We start from the raw sequence: 20,884 nt of genomic DNA, 5'->3' as shown, positions 1-20,884 counted from the left end.
ACCAAAACCCCATCTGTACATCACCATTGTCAAAGACCAAAGGTAGATAAAACCACAAAGATGGGCAGAAACCAGAGCAGAAAACCTCAAAATTCTAAAAATCGGAGTGCCTCTTCCCCTCCAAAGGAATGCAACTCCTCACCAGCAATGGAACAAAGCTGGACAGAGAATGACTTTGATGAGTTCAGAGAAGAAGGCTTCAGACCATCAGTAATAACAAACTTCTCCAAGCTAAAGGAGGATGTTCAAACCCATTGCAAAGAAGCTAAAAACCTTGAAAAAAGATTAGATGAATGACTAACTAGAAAAAACAGCGTAGAGAAGACCTTAAATGACCTGATGGAGCTAAAAACCATGGCATGAGAACTACATGATGCTTCCACAAGCTTCAGTAGCTAATCAGATCAAGTGGAAGAAAGGGTATCAGTGATTGAAGATCAAATGAATGAAACGAAGTGAGAAGTTTAAAGAAAAAAGTGTAAAAAGAAACAAAGCCTCCAAGAAATACGGGACTATGTGAAAAGACCAAATCTACGTCTGATTGGTGTACCTGAAAGTAACGGGAAAAACGGAACCAAGTTGGAAAACACTCTTCAGGATATTATCCAGGAGAACTTCCTCAACCTAGCAATGGAGGCCAACATCCAAATTCAGGAAATACAGAGAACACCACAAAGATACTCCTTGAGAAGAGCAACTCCAAGACACATAATGGTCAGATTCACCAAAGTTGAAATGAAGGAAAAAATGTTAAGGGCAGCCAGAGAAAGGTCAGGTTACCCACAAAGGGAAGTCCATCAGACTAACAGCAGATCTCTCGGCAGAAACTCTACAAGCCAGAAGAGAGTGGGGGCCAATATTCAACATTCCTAAAGGAAAGAATTTTCAACCCAGAATTTCATATTCAGCCAGACTAAGCTTTATAAGTGAAGGAGAAATAAAATCCTTTACAGACAAGCAAATGTTGAGAGATTTTGTCATCACCAGACCTGCCTTACAAGAGCTCCTGAAGGTAGCACTAAACATGGAAAGGAACAACCGGTACCCGCCACTACAAAAACATGCCAAATTGTAAAGACCATCAATGCTAGAAAGAAACTGCATCAACTAACAAACAAAATAACCAGCTAACATCATAATGACAGGATCAACATTACACACATAACAATGTTAACCTTAAATGTAAATAAGCTAAATGCTCCAGTTAAAAGACACAGGCTGGCAAATTGGATAAAAAGTCAAGACCAATCAGTGTGCTGTATTCAGGAGACACACATAGGCTCAAAATAAAGGGATGGAGGAAAATCTACCAAGCAAATGGAAAACAAAAAAAAAGCAGGGGTTGCAATCCTAGTCTCTGATAAAACAGACTTTAAACCATCAAAGATCAAAAGAGACAAGGAAGACTACTGCATAATGGTAAAGGGATCAATTCAACAAGAAGATCCAACTATCCTAAATATATATGCACGTAATACAGGAGCATCCAGATTCATAAAGCAAGTCCTTAGAGACCTACAAAGAGACTTAGACTCTCACACAATAATAATGAGAGACTTTAACACCCACTGTCAATATTAGACAGATCAATGAGACAGAAGGTTAACAAGGATATCCAGGACATGAACTCAGCTCTGCACCAAGCAGACCTAATAAACATCCACAGAACTCTCTACCCCAAATCAACAGAATATACATTCTTCTCAGCACCACATCACACTTATTCCAAAAGTGACCACATAGTTGGAAGTAAAGCACTCCTCAGCAAATGTAAAATAACAGAAATCACAACAAACTGTCTCTCAGACCATAGTGCAATCAAATTAGAACTCAGGATTAAGAAACTCACTGAAAACCACATAACTACATGGAAACTGAACAACCTGCTCCTGAGTGACTACTGGGTAAATAACGAAATGAAGGCAGAATTGAAGATGTTCTTTGAAACCAATGAGAACAAAGACACAACCTACCAGAATCTCTGGGACACATTTAAAGCAATGTGTAGAGTGAAATTTATAGCACTAAATGCCCACAAGAGAAAGCAGGACAGATCTAAAATCAACACCCTTTAAAAAAGTTCTAGTCATCATTAAAAGAACTAGAGAAGCAAGAGCAAACAAATTTAAAAGCTAGCAGAAGGCAAGAAATAACTAATATCAGAGCAAAACTGAAGGAGACAGAGACACAAAAAACTCTTGAAAAACATCAGTGAATCCAGGAACTGGTTTGTTGAAAAGATCAACAGAATTGATAGACTGCTAGCAAGACTAATAAAGAAGAAAAGAGAGAAGAATCAAATAGACACAATAAAAAATGATAAAGGGGATATCGCCACCAATCCCACAGAAATACACACTACCATCAGAGAATACTGTGAACACGTCTATGCAAATAAACTAGAAAATCTAGAAGAAATGGATAAATTCCTGGACACATACACCCTCCCAAGACTAAACCAGGAAGAAGTTGAATCTCTGAATAGATCGATAACAGGTTCTGAAATTGAGGCAATAATTAATAGCTTACAAACCCCCCAAAAAAAGCCAGGACCAGATGGATTCACAGCCGAAATCTACCAGAGGTACAAAGAAGAACTGGTATCATTCTTTCTGAAACTATTCAAAGCAATAGAAAAAGAGGAATCCTCCCTAACTCATTTTATGAGGCCAGCATCATCCTGATACCAAAGTCTGGCAGAGACACAACAAAAAAAGAGAATTTTAGACCAGTATCCCTGGTGAACATCGATGCAAAAATCCTCAATAAAATACTGGCAAATTGAATCCAGCAGCACATCAAAAAGCTTATTCATCATGATCAAGTTGGCTTCATCCCTGGGATGCAAGGCTGGTTCAACATACACAAATCAATAAATGTAATCCATTGCATAAACAGAACCAACGACAAAAACCACATGATTATCTCAACAGATGTAGAAAAGGCCTTTGACAAAATTCAACAGCCCTTCATGCTGAAAACTCTCAATAAACTAGGTATTGATGGAACGTATCTCAAAATAATAAGAGCTATTTATGATAAACCCACAGCCAATATCATACTGAATGGGCAAAAAACTGGAAGCATTCTATTTGAAAACAGGCACAAGACAGGGATGCTCTCTTTCAGCACTCTTATTTAACATAGTGTTGGAAGATCTGGCCAGGGCAATCAGGCAAGAGAAAGAAATAAAGGGTATTCGATTAGGAAAAGTGGAAGTCAAATTATCCCTGTTGGTAGATGACATGATTGTATATTTAGAAAACCCCATAGTCTCAGCCCAAAATCTCCTTAAGCTGATAAGCAACTTCAGCAAAATCTCAGGATACAAAATCAATGGGCAAAAATCACAAGCATTCCTATACACCAATAATGGACAAACAGAGCCAAATCATGACTGAACTCCCATTCACAATCGCTACAAAGAAAATAAAATACCTAGGAATCCAACTTACAAGGGATATGAAGGACCTCTTCAAAGAGAACTACAAATCATTGCTCAACAAAATAAAAGAGGACACAAACAAATGGAAGAACATTCCATGCTCATGGATAGGAAGAGTCAATATTGTGAAAATGGCCATACTGCCCAAGGTAATTTATAGATTCAATGCCATCCCCATCAAGCTACCAATGGCTTTCTTCAGCGAATTGGGAAAAAAACTATTTTAATATCATATGAACACAAAAAAGAGCCCACATTGCCAAGACAATCCTAAGCAAAAAGAACAAAACTGGAGGCGTCACACTACCTGACTTCAAGCTATACTACAAGGCTACAATAACCAAAACAGCATGGTACTGGTACGGTACCAAAACACATATATAGACCAATGGAACAGAACAGAGGCCTCAGAAATAACACCACACATCTACAAGCATCTGATCTTTGACAAACCTGACAAAAACAAGCAATGGGGAAAGGATTCCCCATTTAATAAATGGTGCTGGGAAAACTGGCTAGCCATATGTAGAAAACTGAAACTGGATCCTTTCCTTACACCTTATACAAAAATGAATTCAAGATGGATTAAAGACTTAAATGGTAGACCTAAAACCATAAAAACCCTAGAAGAAAACCTAGACAATACAATTCAGGACATAAGCATGGGCAAGGACTTCATGACTAAAACATCAAAAGCAATGCCAACAAAAGCTGAAATAGACAAATGGGATCTAATTAAACTAAAGAGCTTCTACACAGCAAAAAACAAAAACAAACAAACAAAAAAAACTAACATCAGAGTGAATAGGCAACCTACAGAATGGGAGAAAATGTTTGCAATCTACTCATCTGACAAAGGGCTAATATCCAGAATCTACAAAGAACTTAAACAAATTTACAAGAAAAAAACCAACAACCCCATCAAAAAGTGAGCAAAGGATATGAACAGACACTTCTCGGAAGAAGACGTTTCTGCAGCCGACAGACACATGAAGAAATGCTCATCATCACTGGTAATCAGAGAAATGCAAATCAAAACCACAATGAGATACCATCTCACACCAGTTAGAATGGCAATCATTAAAAAGGCAGGAAACAACAGGTGCTAGAGAGGATGTGGAGAAATAGGAACACTTTTACACCGTTGGTAGGACTGTAAACTAGTTCAACCGTTGTGGAAGAGAGTATGGTGATTCCTCAAGGATCCAGAACTAGATATACCATTTGACTCAGCCATGCCATTACTGGGTATATACCCAAAAGATTATAAATCATGCTGCTATAAAGACACATGCACATGTATGTTTATTGCGGCACTATTCACAATAGCAAAGACTTGGAACCAACCCAAATGTCCATCAATGACAGACTGAATTAAGAAAATGTGGCACATATACACCATGGAATACTATGTAACCATAAAAAAGGATGAGTTCATGTCCTTTGTAGGGACATGAATGCAGCTGGAAACCATCATTCTCAGCAAACTGTCGCAAGGATAGAAAACGAAACACTACATGTTCTCATTCATAGTTGGGAATTGAACAATGAGAACACTTGGACACAGAAAGGGGAACATCACACACCGGGCCTGTTGTGGAGTAGAGGGAGCAGGGAGGGATAGCACTAGGAGATATACCTAATATAAATGAGGAGTTACTGGGTGCAGCACACCAACATGGCACATGTATACATATGTAACAAACCTGCACGTTGTGCACATGCACCCCAGAACTTAAGATGTAATAAAAAAATAAATAAAATGATACAAATTCTCTTACATGGATATTGCTTGCATAAAACTAAAAATCATAAGCTACATCCTTACCCCAGAAAAATGCGTAATTACAGAAAATATTATCCTCTTGGTAAACGTTTATAATTAGTACCACTGTTAATTAAAATGAAAAAATTCATTTAGCATTTCTTTTTTTTTTTGTTTTGTTTTTTTGAGACAGAGTCTTGCTCTGTCACCCAGGCTGGAGTGCAGTGGTGCAATCTCAGCTCACTGCATCCTCCACCTCCCAGGTTCAAGTGATTCTTCTGTGTCAGCCTCCCGAGTAGCTGGGACTCTAGGTGTGCACCACCATGCCCAGCTAATTTTTGTATTTTTAGTAGAGATGGGGTTTCACCATGTTGGCCAGGCTGGTCTTGAACTACTGACCTTATGATCCACCCACCTCGGCCTCCCGAAGTGCTGGAATTACAAGTGTGAGCCACCGTGCCTGGCCTTAATATTTCTTAATTATCTCTTATAAAGGGATGTTATATACACTTAGATTTTACCTCTTTCAATATCATCTATTGGAGATGCTGGGGACATTTTATCTTCAGATGGAGAATGTTTTACAAGATTGGGAGTCCTGGCCGAATTCCACATTTGTTGTGGCTGTTGTTCTTTACGATACTGAATTTTACTGCTTCCTTCAACTCTGCAATTAAGAATACCAAATATTGAAACAGGTATGACAGCAATGTAACAAAAATTTCAACTTACAAAGTTACTAAAACTGACCCCTTATTCTTTTCCTAAACATCTTTTAGAGTAATATTCCATAATTAAAACATTAATTTAGTTCATAATTTAATACGTACTTGTCAAGTTCTATTTCTGTGATACACATGTCCATTGAGGGATACAAAGAAGAACAAAAACAAAACCAGTGCCAGACTTGGTGGCTCATGCCTGTAATCCCAGCATATTGGGAGGCCAAAGTGGGAGGATTACTTGAGGCCAGGAATTCAAGACGAACCTGGTCAACATAGTGAGACTCTGTCTGTATAAAAATAATAAAAATATTAGCTGGGCATGATGATGCACACCTGTAACCTCAGCTACTCAGGAGGCTGTGGGAGGATCATTTGAGCCCAGGAGTTTGAAGCTGCAGTAAGCTATGATTGCGCCACTGCACTCCAGCCTGGGTGACAGAGTGAGACCTTGTCTCATAAAACAAAAACAAAAACAAAAATCCAGGCTGGTGCAGTGGCTCATGCCTGTAATCCCAGCACTTTGGGAGGCTGAGGAAGGAGGATGGCTTGAGGCCAGGAGTTCAAGACCAGCCTGGGCAATATAACGAGACCCCCCCATCTCTATTTAAAAATAAATAAAACAACCACCAAAAAAAAAAAAAAAAAAAAAAAGCCATTGCTTAAATTGAACAGATAAGATATTCACAAATGACTAAAATAAAAGGAAAAATATAAGTGTATAACAGGTACGATATATTCCCTAAGTTCTAAGATTATCATTTCTGTTAAAATTAATCACTTCTACAGTTTCCATTCATAACTTCAGACGGGCATGATAATAAAGGAGATTCATATACTTTTCTCTCAACATCTTTAGGAAGAGTGTATAACAAAAGTATACTTGATTTTTGCCTCTCCTATTTCCAGTCACCAAATCCTGTCAGTTCTTCCTTCAGAGTCTTTAGAACCTCACTTTTCTCTTCATTCCTGATCTCAAAAATCCTGGTTTATACATTTTTCTGATTCCTGCATTGTTTCATTTACTCCGCTTTTCTACTGAATTAATGTTTTAAAACAAAACTCTAAACATGCCAATCCCTGGTTAAAAAGACTTTTATATGTAACCACTATCAGCAAGATAATGTCCTAATTTCTTAGTTGATATTGATGGCACTAACCTCAACCAACGAAATTACAACCTTACCTCTAGCCCAATATCAATATCGCCCCCTACTTTCCAAAACATATACACGGGTACAGAGACAAACCTCTGCTCCGTTCAAATAGGTCTTACTCATTGGCCCTGAATAAGTCAGATATATTCCTGCCTTCAAACTTGGCTTACACCCTTATCTCCTCTCTAATCAATTAAATCGTATTTCACAAACTTTCTTCTGGTGTGAATCACAGCAGGGCATGGATGGTAAAGGTGAGGTGATATTAAAAAATAGTTTCCCAGGATCCTTCCTTGATTTAAGGTTGGATTCGGGAACTAATTTTTAACAAGCACCCAAGGTAATTCTTATGATCCTAACCTCCCTTAAGGTACATCAAAAAGTCCTCCCTGAATGTTCCGATCTACAATTACTTCTCCTTTTTCTTAATTCCTAGAGCAATTTTTGTCTATACTATTTGTATGGCTTTTAGAGCAAATATCCTTATATTACATGGTAAGTAATGTCTTACCTGTTTCCAAAAAGGATTTGAAATGGGTATATTCTCCTATTGACTTTTTAGTCTGTTTACCTGAATAAAACGCAGAAGTTTTGAGGCGTTTGCAGAGCAAACTTTCCTTTTTCTAGTACCTTACACATCATAGGTACTCAATAAATTTTTACTAATGAAGACGAAATTATTTTAGAGAATGTATAATGGCTCCCTTCAATCTAGTTATACAGAAGTATCTACAATGGGATAAAAAGTATATCTATACCTATAGAAAGCACTTAGAAGCAAAACAAGCTTTTATATATCACAGGGTGATGTGGTAAAAAGCTTTTGGCTTAGGATCTCTACCAATTTTTTTTTTTTTTTTTTTTTTTTTTTTTTATATGGACTCTCACTCTGTCGCCCAGGCTGGAGTGCAGTGACCGATCTCAGCTCAATGCAAGCTCCGCCTCTCGGGTTTACGCCATTCTCCCGCCTCAGCCTCCTGAGTAGCTGGGACTACAGGCGCCCGCACCAAATTTAAACTTAGAAAAAGATTAAAACATTTTTGTATCACACATAAATAAACCTTACATTATAATGTGACTTAATATAGTAAATTTTTTCCTGACATTTCCTTAGAAATTTATGTTTATAATTTATTTCATTAAACCACATACCTTGTTTTTTTTACAGTGATGTTGCTGCTGAGTTTTTCTAGTCGACATTCTCCAGTATCATGGTTAATAATCAAAATGCATTCTTTTAAGTAAGGTTTTTTTGAACCTTTGAAAACAGTTACTGGTGGAGTTGAACCCTGTTTAAAAAGTTAATTATTATTACTCAAAATTTATCATAGGAATTCAGTTGGGAAGGCCTTTGAAATCTTGATTCTGTGCTTCTCTTTCTATGTTATACTTCAAGTCATCCATAAACTACCTAAATTTACTACCCTGAATCCAAAGAGTGTAATAAAAAAGACAGATGAAGATAGGCTGAAATCTCAAAGCTGCTGTCCTTGAGGAAAGGGAAGAAAGGAGGTACTTACCTTGGGACAGTAAAGATTTGTTTCACTGGCCTATAATGAGCAATTGAGATTCAATTCGAATACAACCAATGTATTTTATGAATAAGAAAACAGAGCTTTGAATCATATTTTCTATTCCTTTTTTTTGAGACAGAGTCTTAGTCTGTTGCCTGGGCTAGAGTGCAGTGGCATGATCTCTGCTCACTGTAACCTCCACCTCCCCGGTTGAAGTGATTCTCCTGCCTCAGCCTCCAGAGTAGCTAGGACTATAGGCGTGGACAACCACGCCCAGCTAATTTTTATATTTTTAGTAGAGATGGGGTTTCACCATGTTGGTCAAGCTGGTCTCAAACTCCTGACCTCAAGCAATCTCAGTCTACTGAAGTGCTGTGATTATAGACATGAGCCACTGTGCCCAGCCTCCTCATCTTCTTTCTTATTGCATTGTAAGTTTAATTTTTAAAATCTGGCATTTTCTTAAAGTAGTACCTCCCTCTGCATATTAAGGAACACCTCTTACACTAAACCCACTAATTAATTTTAGCATCATTAAAGGTAAGATAAGCAGACATTATGTGCTTAATGATGCAATATGAAAGTACACAGTGCCATCCATAAAACATTCTTGCCAAAAACCACACAAAAACCCCAAAGATTTTAATTCTTATCAAACCCCAAATAATCTGTAATCCAGCCTGCCCTTAGATATATAACTACCATTTTATAGAAAACAGAAGGAATAGAGGAACAAGTTAAATACATCCATATAGAAGTAATTTGAAGTCCAGAATGTAGGTGTATTCTCTTGTACAGATAATACAGTTTTTCCAACAAACCAATGGCATTAAAAAAGGAAAGAGAACCAGGTGCAGGCACTGTAGTACCAGCTACTTGTGGAGGATGGGTGCTGAAGCAGGAGGACAGCTTGAAGCCAGGAGTTCTAGGCTTTAGTGTAACATAATCACACCTGTGAATAGCCACTGCACTCCCACCTGGGCAACACACTGAGACCCTGTCTCTAAAAAAGATAAATTTAAAAAGGGGTGTAGAGAAAAGGAAGGGACTTTTAAAGAATAAAAGAGACAAGAAATATAATATTCAAATACAATGTAGAAATCTTATTTGGATTCTAGTTAGGACATTTTACAGACAAATGTCTGTAAAAACACGTTTTTGAGATCATCACAAAATTGTGACTATGGATGAAGTGTTATTATTAATTATGTTATTTGTGACAATAGCGTGGTGCTTAGATAAAGGTAGAAATGTCCTTATCAGTTAGAGATACATAAGTAAGCATTGATGAAATGATGCATTGTCTGGGATTTGCTATAAAATATGCCAAGAAAAAAAAGTGGTAAGACACTAGATTTAAAAAAAAAAAATTAGCAAAATGTTGATAATTGTTAAAGCTCAGTGATGGGTACATGTCATTCATTATACTATTCTGTTGGCCATGAAAGAAACCTAGATCATTACTAATAAACTACATCTACTTACATGCTCCTCCCATATCTTTTGTCCCTGCCCCATCAAACCTGAAGGAATTTTATGTTTGTCACTTTTTGCTTTATCCTACATATATGTATTTCTAAACAATTATTTGTGTATGTTTGTCTTTGAAGTTTGTAAAAGTACATTAAATTTTTAATGGATTTATCATAATAATTTTGTCAAATATTACAAAAATAATAAAATAGTACTGTTAGGTTAGAAAAGGATGACTTCTAAAAGGCCTGAGGGGTGTATCATAAAGTTAATCATTAGAGATTTACTAAATGACCACTAGGAGGAGTATAAGATAAATTTGGTAATTGAAAATGCCATAAAAGATCGGTAGTTTAGAGATTTCTGAAGGTATGGAGGGAAAATGATAAATGTAAAATAAAGGAACAGTTGTTTGTGGGTTTTTTACCTCTCCCAAAGACTAAAGTAATCTACAGAAAATCAAGAATGCACAACACATAAATGAAGATATGTCTGGGCTAGCTCTAAAATGGTTAGATGTGGAGCGCTTAGTTGAAGCCCCAGTAAGTTGGAGAGTCAGGAGCATGATCATAACAAAACAAAGTAGGTCTACTTGGCTGGTAAGTAGATTTTTCAGACGTGTTAACTGAAACAAGTAAGATATCCCAAAATAGTTACCTAAGGACTCCAAATTACAGTTGATAAGAGATTTGTGCAATATATTCTTCTTAATGATACCTATAGTCTTAATTAGAATGGAATACATCTAAAAATTACAGTGTATTATTGTTCTCTGAGCTCCTGAAAATAAGAACTAATCATTAATTTTTAAAAAATTGTTCTCAGCACCTGAAGAAGCACCAAGACCTTTATAAATATTCAATGAATGTTAAATAGGAACAATATAGACAATTTCTGGTTATAAGTAACACATGAAACAAATCTTTCATAATCTCTACACCTGCCATCTACATTTTGAACAAATTTTATAAATGTAAACTTTCTCCCTCATTGAATTGAGTACCATTCCTAACTTTTAAGCTTCAGTTTCTGTCCATTCCCTTATTCAATACCCCAAAAAGGCAACTATTAAAGTACCAGACAACTACTAAGCATATGAACTATCATTGTCTCTAAAAAAATATTGAATACCTCCTATCAGCTCCATGTTCACTGTGATTATACCCCTTCAATTGTCATTCACCTAGTTTATCGTTATTCTCCTCCCTACTCTCTTTCCAATTTTGTTCCCCATTCTGTGGACAGGCAAATCTAATCATATTGTTCCCATGCTTAAAAATCTTTCTGTGCTTAAAAAACTATGTATTCAGGATAAAAGCCATATTCCATAAACCTGCACATGGACCCTCCATGATCTTCTCATCCACTCTCCAACTTTCTCAATTTATCACTGTTTACAAACCACACAGAATTGCTTATAATTGGTTTACATGAATGACCGACTTAGGATGGTCAACCAAAAGACAAAACTATAAAAAATAAAATATAAAATAAGTGAGTGGGCCATACATGGTGACTCATGCATGTAATCCCACCATTTTAGATGGCTAAGGTTGGGGGATCACTTGAGCCCAGGAGTTTCCGACCAGCCTGGGCAACATGGGGACAACCTGTCTTTACAAAAAAATTTAAAAATTAGCTGGGCGTGGTGGTGCACATTTGTAGTCCTAGCTGCTTGGAAGGCTGAGGCAGGAGGATTGCTTGAGCCCAGGAGTTTGAAGCTGCAGTGGGCTATAATTGTGTCACTGCACTCCAGCCTAAGCGTCAGAATGAAATCTTGTCTCTAAAAAATAAATAAAATAAAATAAGTGAGTGCATATGTTATTTGAGGGAATGAAAGGACTCTTAACCATACAACAGAGGAATTAGAACCAACACCTCAACATAGGGAAATGAAGAGAAAATATAAATACAAGTAAAAGAAGTGATAAAAGGAATCTGGCTATTTATATATTCCTAAGTTTAAATGGATAAGAATAGACTTGGCCGGGCACAGTGGCTCACGCCTGCAATTCCAGCACTTTGGGAGGCCGAGGCAGGTGGATCATCTGAGGTTAGGAGTTTGAGACCAGTCTGGTCAACATGGTGAACCCCCATCTCTTAAAAATACAAAATACATGGTGGCAGGCACCTGTAATCCCAGCTACTTGGGAGGCTGAGGCAGGAGAATTGCTCAAACCCAGGAGGTGGAGGTTGCAGTGAGCCGAGATCGTGCCACTGCACTCCAGCCTGGGTGACAGAGTAAGACTCCATCACAAAAAAAAAAAAAAAAAAAAAAAAAAAAATGAAGGATAAGAATAGTATAATGTAAGAGCTAAATAAGTATTCTTGACATGAAGACATTCTATAATGTAATACAATATCTTGGCAAAAACTTAGGTGTTTGGCTGAGGTGGAAAGAAAGAAAAGTGGAAGGGAGGAGAAAAAAGTCTTATTATTAAGAGATAATAAATGTATTCTAAAAATCTCACTTGATAGAGGTCGGAAAATAATGGAGGACCTCAGCTTTCGTATAAGAAAATAAAATCATATGCCTCATTATGAACACCAGGAAAAGAAAATAATCAATGGAATGGAAAAGTATACTACTACTCCCAAAGTAACAAGAGTAATTTCAAAAAGTAATGAAAAAAAACAAAACAAAACAAAACAAAGACAAAGGGAAAAAAAGAAATGGTTGGTAAAACTAATAAAGAATATAAAAGGAGAAACAACAAATATTTAAAAACTAATAAACTATAAGATAAATAAAAATCAAGTATATAAATTTTGAACTAAATGTGAATAGACTGAATAGACAGTATTCTCCCAATAAAAACAGAAAGTGTCAAACTGGGTTTAAAAATAAAACAGCATATTATATTAACAAAATATATACTTCATACAAAATGCCAGCTAAACAAAAGGAAGAGACACTAAGATTCTATGAATACACAAAAGAAAGAAAGTAAAGGTAGCTATGTAAATGTCAGCTAAATAAAAGGAAGAGACACTAAGATTCTATGAATACACAAAAGAAAGAAAGGTGGATATATATATCAGAGAAGTAGGCACTTAAGCTTCAAAACACTAAAATAGGACAACAATGTTATTTTGTAATAATCAAATATATACTTCATTAGAAAATATAAAAGGGTGTTAAAATAGGACTCTGGTCCTAAAATCAAATGAGATTTTAAGAACGTAGTGGGCTATTTTCCTATATCGGCTAAGTAAACCCATTGGAGAAAACCAGACCAGGTTCATTTGGAAAGGGACTTTGCCCAAGAGGGTCATCTGGAGTACCCCTCATACATATAGGAGCCTCGTAAGTATAGGTTTTGAGGGTTAAATTATACATAACCACTAGAAATGCATTGCCTGAATAATAGATAGTTAAAAGTTTCCAGTGGGCTATTTCATAAAAGCTCACAGAAGTACCCCGTTAGATAAAGAGTCAATGCTAAAAATATGCCAATCTCAGCACCAATGACAAATCTTAACAGTCAAAGTAAGTAAAACTTTTTCTTTCAAAATTCAACACTTTGAAATTTTATAGCAATCATGGAGAATTGTTTGTAAGGAAGAGAGATTTGTAAATGCCCACTATTTAACCAGACTATCAGTGTTCGTTTTTATTAGTTTCTTCTATTTGGTAATACCATAGAAACCTAACACAAACGGAATTAGAAAATCTACCCTACCAAAGAACCAAAGGTACTCTTAAAATTATAATATAATAAAAGCTCTATTTTATGGTCTGACTCTAAGCTTCCTAGGCAGTTATACCAGGATGATGAAAGCAAGTTCATATAGAAAATAGAAGAATCTAAATGCTTCAAACTAATAACTATTACATTTCCACAAAATACCAACAGAATTAAGATGACTGAAGAAAAGTAAACCTCCTATCTGCTTAAAGATGTTCTTTAAGTGGAGGGGGGAAACCCTCACAAAGTCTATTTGAGAATGTAATTTCCATTGTTATTCATGATTGTTCAAGGACTACATACCCAGGAGAAACAATACTTGCTTTTGACAGATGGTGATCTAAATAACTCTTTCATTCTCATTGTTTCAATGAGTTATAATTAATTAATATTATATAATAGACCCTTTATCAATCTGGTTCCTAAATATCTAAATATTACCCACCTTGTCCTCATATGCACCCCTTTTAACCTAGCCTACACATATGCCTACATATGTAACTACATATATGCCACTAGGCATTATATGTAGTTCTTCAAATGTTTAACAAACTTTCTTTTGTTGTTGTATCTTAGTCCTTGTCTTTTTCTTTTCTCTGACTAAAATGTCCTTCCCTCTCTCCTTTACCTGGGTAAGTTTAACTCATCTTCAAAATTCAGTGTATCCTGATGTGTCCTCCCTGTACCCTGGCTGAGATACCTCTCTTTCTTGTTTCTATAATATTCTATGTATATCTTTTTATAGTTCTTAGATTTCTACATTTTAATCAGTTATTTCCTGTCTCTCCCATTAAATGATAAAATGTTTCAGGATACTGACTATGTCTAGTCTACTTCTGTATTCCCAGTGGCAGCTACCTTAGAATATGACTTATCACGCAGAATGTCCACGCATATACACACACACAAATACTGAGGCATATTCTTTTTTGGACATATCTCTGGGGGCTTGTGGAAAGGGGCGTTGGTGATGGTAGTGACTTTTTCCCAAATGATTTCTTTACAATTTCTGAAATTTACAATTTGCAGGCTTGAAAACATAGGCCTCCTATAACTGTGCTTCCTTTAAGACATATTTCAATTGAGACCATAACCAAACACTTGGAAGATAGTAACTCTTGGTTAAAGCAAGATATGAGTGAATGACAAGGGTTTATTATTAAACATAACAATCCCCATTTGTTTGTAGTAGAAGAGCAATGCAAGGGATGAGGACAGGAGGATGGCAACTTGAGAAAACAATATTCTCCTTGGCAAAAAAAAAATCCAACTAAAGTGATTCTGCAAACCAATCATTGATCAGTAATGACTGATCAATAATACTATATAGCCTGAGACAATAGATAGTGGTTCCTGTTTGTTGTTGTTGTTGTTGTTTGTTTGTTTGTTTTTTGAGACAGAGTTTCGCTCTTGTTGCCCAGGCTGGAGTGCAATGGCGCGATGGTTCCTGCTGTTAATGTGAGGCTTTAAACTTAAAATTCAGTGGTTGGTTCAGGTTTTCCTTTAATAAACATCATAAAGCAAAGAAGCCTTAGGTTACTGGAGATTAAATTTCCAAATTGTTTTAGAAATACTAGAACCTGAATAATTTTTCATAACAGAGTAATAGAAAGATTAACTTATCTACGACATCTCATACTAAATATTTTTCATTTCCTTCAGTTCCAGAAAGAACAAATGCAAATATTCATTAAAAAGCCCCTACACGTTTAATTAGCCTTAGGAAAATCTCCAGAGATAGTAACTGATACAGTCTGACATAACAGTGGGCTCTCAATAAATGGTTAACTGATAAAAATAAGAAAAAGCAGATGAGAGGACACAGAGTTTACTTGCTATACATATAACCATAGTAAACCATCTCATTAATGCATAAAGGAGAATGTGGACAGACTAGCACAAAACCACTCCTATTACAAAAATTAAACAAAACAAAGAAAAAAAATCCAGCATTTTCTTTATATATTGAAGTATAAAGTTACAGTCTTGATTTTTTCTGAGAATAGATAAAGTCAGTATAAAAGAAAAGCAAAAGAAACTTAAGCTGAATACTCAAAAATTTCTAAAGGACTGAGAAAACTAGAGCATACAACAAAGAACTTGTATTTTTATGCAAATAGTATTTGGTACCGTTACTCGGATACATCTGGAATTTTTTTTAATGGACAAAACTTTTGGTTAGGGCCTCCCTGACAGTCTCTTTCTTTTTAAAACCACTCCTCAAACTCCTGCTGAAGTTCTTTCAAAAACACAATTGAATCATTAGAATTCTAATCATTGGATTTTCAGCCAGAGTTTGAAGAATGGTTTTAAAAAGAAAGAGATTTTCTAATCTAACAAATCTAATCATGTTACCTCTGTGTATTAAAACTTGGAATGGTTTTCTAATATCTATGGGTTAAAGTTCAAATTCTACATTACAACATAAAATGTCCTTCACAATTTCATCTTGACCTACTTTTCTAGTCTCTGTTGCTATCAATCATTTTTCTTTTTCTTTCTTTCTTTTTTTTTTGAGACGGAGTCTCACTTTGTCGCCCAAGCTGGAGTGCAGTGGCGTGATCTCGGCTCACTACAACCTCTGCCTCCCGGGTTCCAGCAATTCTCCTGCCTCAGCCTTCCAAATAGCTGGGACTACAGGCGCCCACCACCACGACTGGCTAATTTTTGTATTTTTAGTAGACACGAGGCATCACCATGTTGGCCAGGCTGGCCTCGAACTCCAGACCTCACGATCCACCCGCTTCAGCCTCCCAAAGTGCTGGGATTACAGGCGTGAGTCACCGTACCCGGACTTTTTTTTTCTTTTTTTCTTTTTTTTTTTTTGAGAAGGAGTGGTGCTCTGTAGCCCCGATTCAAGTGCAGTGGCACGATCTTGGTTCACTGCATCCTCTGCCTCCCGGGTTTAAGCGAGTCTTCTGCCTCAGCCTCCGAGTAGCTAGGACTACAGGCGTGAGCCACCACGCCCTGCTAATTTTTGTATTTTTAGTAGAGACGGGCTTCACCATGTTGGCCAGGTTGATCTTGACCTCAGGTGATCCACCCACCTCGGCCTCCCAAAGTGCTGGGATTACAAGCGTGAGCCACAGCTCCTGGCCCATTTTTCTTTTTTCTTTTCTTTTCTTTTCTTTTTTTTTTTTTTTTGTGAGATGGATTCTCGCCAATCGGCAGGCTGGAGTGCAGTGTCCTGATCTCGGCTCACTGCAACCTCTGCCTCCCAGATTCAAGCAATTCTCCTGCCTCAGGCTCCCAAGTAGCTGAGACTACAGGTGCGCGCCACCACACCCGGTTAATTTTTGTATTTTTAGTAGAGACGGGTTTCACCATGTTGGTCAGGATGGTCTCGATCTGTTGACCTCGTGATCTTCCCGCCTCAGCCTCCCAAAGTGCTGGGATTACAAGCATAAGCCACCATGCCCGGCCGTCATTTTTCATTATACTATGATGTACTATGTAAAGTCACTTATTCCACAAATGCTTTGTTCTTTCAGTATCAGAGCCTTTCACATACTGTTCTGTTTGCTTATTTTACTCCTTATCTACCCAATAAAATCTTACTTGTCCTTTAAAGGCTCAGCTGAAATATTGCTTGCTTTATGAAGCTTTTTAAGATTCCACCAGGTAGAGTATCTGCTTCTACTTATGTGGTTACATAGAATTTTGTATATGCTCTAACTTATAACACTAGATGTTTCTGTGTCTGTCTGCTATAAAAGATTAGGACTAGAAGGCAAGGGATATGTTACTATCCTAAGGTCAGTGTTTAAAATCTGGCTTATAGTAGGAATTTAATAAATATTTGTTTAGACTCCAATTTTTTTTCAAATCATTCGCTATGACAGTTCTTGGAACTATTAAATGGACTAAAGTATTTTAAGATGTTTCTGCCTAAAGTAGTTTACAATATGGTTTTTGCTTTTCTCTGCTTATTACTTTACCCAATTATCACTACACAAATTCTGCAATAGTTTTCATTTAAATTTATTGAGCATCCCACAAAAGTGATCACTTTAAATATATAGAAATACTCACTTCTATATTCGGCAGAGTTATGGTCACCTGTTCACCTTCACCGACCTCAAGATGTCCTTCACAAGAAGTGTCAATAGAAGCAGGTTTGAAGTCATCTAAAAATAGATACAAATACCAATTTTTATAAAATGTAATGATATTTGGATATAAAAATTATGAGCATGTTTCAGAATGATAAATCATTTTTAAGAGCTTTGTAATTAAAATGGTTTAAAGTCTTCATATTACAAATGAACAAATAAAATACAAAAACGTATTTTGTAATAAAAAAGTATTTTGTATTTTATTTGTTTATTTCTGTATGCATAATTCTGAGAAAAAGAAATAGCTATACTCTAAAACAGAATTACTCACATTCATGCTTCCATAGAATCCTGTTTAGACCAAGATGAACCTGACTAATGTGTTCTACTGCTAAAAAGTAAATAATGTCAGTGTTTTCACAACTTGCTAAAAAACTGATATAGGTAGAATGTTTTCAATTTTCAGTCCTTTTTTCCCATAAATTTTTCTTTTTTATGTTATTTTTAATGGCTGTTGACTTAGTTCATGAATGTTGGCCCATAAATTTTTTTTTAAGCACCTTTGATGCCTACTGCTACTTGTCTGTCATTCTAGCAGAACAAAATGAATGAATACATAGCAAAACAGTACATATTAATGAATAAACTTAAGAAAAAGTAATGTTTCTAGTTTAACAGTTTTTTCATGAATATGTACACCACTAAATGATGTTTAATTTAACCAAATCTGTCACTTTATAAGATCTTAAAATAAAATTTAATCTTGAGTTAAATCATTGTTCAAATGATGCCATTAAAATCTATCATGTAGGAGGAAATTCAGGGTACTAAGATATTTCACATGTTAAACAAGCTTAAAAACCTCTAAGCAATGAAAGCCATTTAAAACTAACTCATACCAATATACAGCAACAACTAATAATTCTGATATATAGTTCCCTGTGGTATATTATATGAACTCCTTATTAAAATATAGTATAATGCAAAAGAGAACACAAATTAACTTTTGACTTTTACAAAGTGACACATGTAACCACCAACCAAATCAAGAAACAGAACATTACCAGCTCCACAGAGGCCCCTCCCAGTTATTACCCATTATTCCTAAAGATTCATCTTACATTAACAAAAAGGCCCCAAAGGAAAAAAGTCTAAATCCAAAGTAATGAATATTTGTAAGTGGAATGTAGGGAATTATAATTAGCAAACGTTGGGAGAAGAGAATTTTCCAATAATCGTCAAATTATTGCTCTGTCAATAAACAAGGCTAGTCCTGCTTCACAATGACAATTAAAATAGCTGACATTTATGGAACACTTACTACATGCCAGGCACCATGCTTAACACTTCATATTTACTTCTCATAACAACTCTGAAAGAAATGAAATTCACTCCTCTATTCCTTAAACAAACATAAATGCAAATGAATATAAACAATTTACAGAAAGTATTTTTATAATATAGTTTATTCTTCATGGCACTTTAATTCAAAACTGAATAGATGCAATAACTGTCTCTTAAATTCTTGGTGCTTATTCCTAGATTTTAAGATACAGATATAAAAATAGCATAAGCAATATGAAAATGTGAAAGTGTTTTGATTTTCAATGTATCTCTAGAATGTATAACTGAAGAATCAAAGGATAAAGATCAGACTGAAAATAAATTGAGGAGTTTGTTAGTAGTGGCAAGGTGAGAAAAGTGAAAGGTATAATTGAAGTGTTAAGTTTTAGATGCTTGAAAGAGGGTTTGGACTGAGGGAAATAAGTGTTAAATAATGTCAGTTGTTGAAAGGACAGTGCTATTGAGGAGAAAAAAATTAGAACTGAACTTGAGTAAGTATCATAGGGATAAAGTAGAAGAGAAGCCAGAAAATCTAAGAGAATGAACACAGATATGAACAAAAACAACAATAATAACAGTTATTACATGCTGATCAATTTTAAAAGGTTTACCTGATGACGTTTACTTTGAAACTTCACACCAATCCTGAAAAGTAGTGAATACCCCTATCTTACAGATAAGGGAAGTGAGGGTGGAAAAAATTAAGTTCCTTGCCCAGGATCATGCAACTGTTTTCTAAAGCTAGAAAAAAGAACTACAAAATCCAATTAGAATAAAAAGATGAAAGGCTGGCCAAGATATATAAATGTCAGCAAAGTGAGAAAAAAAGTTTAGTTTGGGCTAGCAAATACCATTTGTGAATCTGAAATAATAACCAAAGTCATTTTATATGGATATATACAGTAGAAATGAAGTAACTGCCTCATAAAAGCTTTCACTATTTATAAATAAGCTATCATCATGGCCTATGTGGGTGCCCATACTAGTGGACTTTGTTGATCCTCAACTTTATTTATTATTATTTTTTTGAGACAGAGACTCATTCTGTCCTGCATGCTGGAGTGCAGTGGCTAGATCTCGGCTCACTGCACCTCTGTCTCCCAGATTCAAGCGGTCCTCCTGCCTCAATTTCCTGAGTAGCTGGGATTACAGGCACGCACTACCACCCCTGGATAATTTTTTTTTTTTTTTTTTCTGAGAGGGAGTCTCTCTGTCTCCTAGACTGGAGTGCAGTGGTGCCATCTCAGCCCACTGCAACCTCCGCCTCCCGGGTTCAAGCGATTCTTCTGCCTCAGCCTCCTGAGTAGCTGGGATTACCGGCGCGCGCCACCACACCCAGCTAATTTTTGTATTTTTAGTAGAGACGGTTTCACCATGTTGGTCCGGCTGGTCTCGAACTCCTGACCTCGTGATCCGCCCGCCTCGACCTCTCAAAGTTCTGGGATTACAGGCATGAGTCACCGTGACCGGCCTCATTTTTTATATTTTTAGTAAACACGGGGTTTCACCATGTTGGTCAGGCTGGCCTTGAATTCCTGGCCTCAAATGTTCCACCCTTTTCAGCCTCCCAAAGTGCTGGGATTACAGGCATGAGCCACTGCACCTGGCTGGTCCTCAACTTTTCTCTTCTCTTCTCTTCCCTTCTCTTCTCTTCTCTTCTCTTCTCTTCTCTTCTCTTCTCTTCTCTTCTCTTCTCTTCTCTTCTCTTCTCTTCTCTTCT

At 36.3% G+C, this 20,884-nt stretch overlaps 1 protein-coding gene across 1 annotated transcript in view; it reads right to left on the bottom strand.

The window, feature by feature from the left end:
* The window catches only part of EAF2 (ELL associated factor 2), a 57,943-nt gene that overhangs the window by 30,669 nt on the left and 6,390 nt on the right, over positions 1 to 20,884 (bottom strand). The window contains exons 2-4 of the mRNA XM_023214527.2: positions 17,798 to 17,892; positions 8,242 to 8,378; positions 5,732 to 5,877 (exon numbers count right to left, since the gene is read on the bottom strand). Coding sequence (XP_023070295.1) covers positions 5,732 to 5,877; positions 8,242 to 8,378; positions 17,798 to 17,892 — 378 coding nt within the window. The remainder of the gene's footprint in view (positions 1 to 5,731; positions 5,878 to 8,241; positions 8,379 to 17,797; positions 17,893 to 20,884) is intronic.

This window comes from Piliocolobus tephrosceles, chromosome 2, assembly GCF_002776525.5.
Source record: "Piliocolobus tephrosceles isolate RC106 chromosome 2, ASM277652v3, whole genome shotgun sequence".
Classification (NCBI taxonomy): domain Eukaryota; kingdom Metazoa; phylum Chordata; class Mammalia; order Primates; family Cercopithecidae; genus Piliocolobus; species Piliocolobus tephrosceles.
This window is presented reverse-complemented; position numbering and strand designations above follow the sequence as displayed.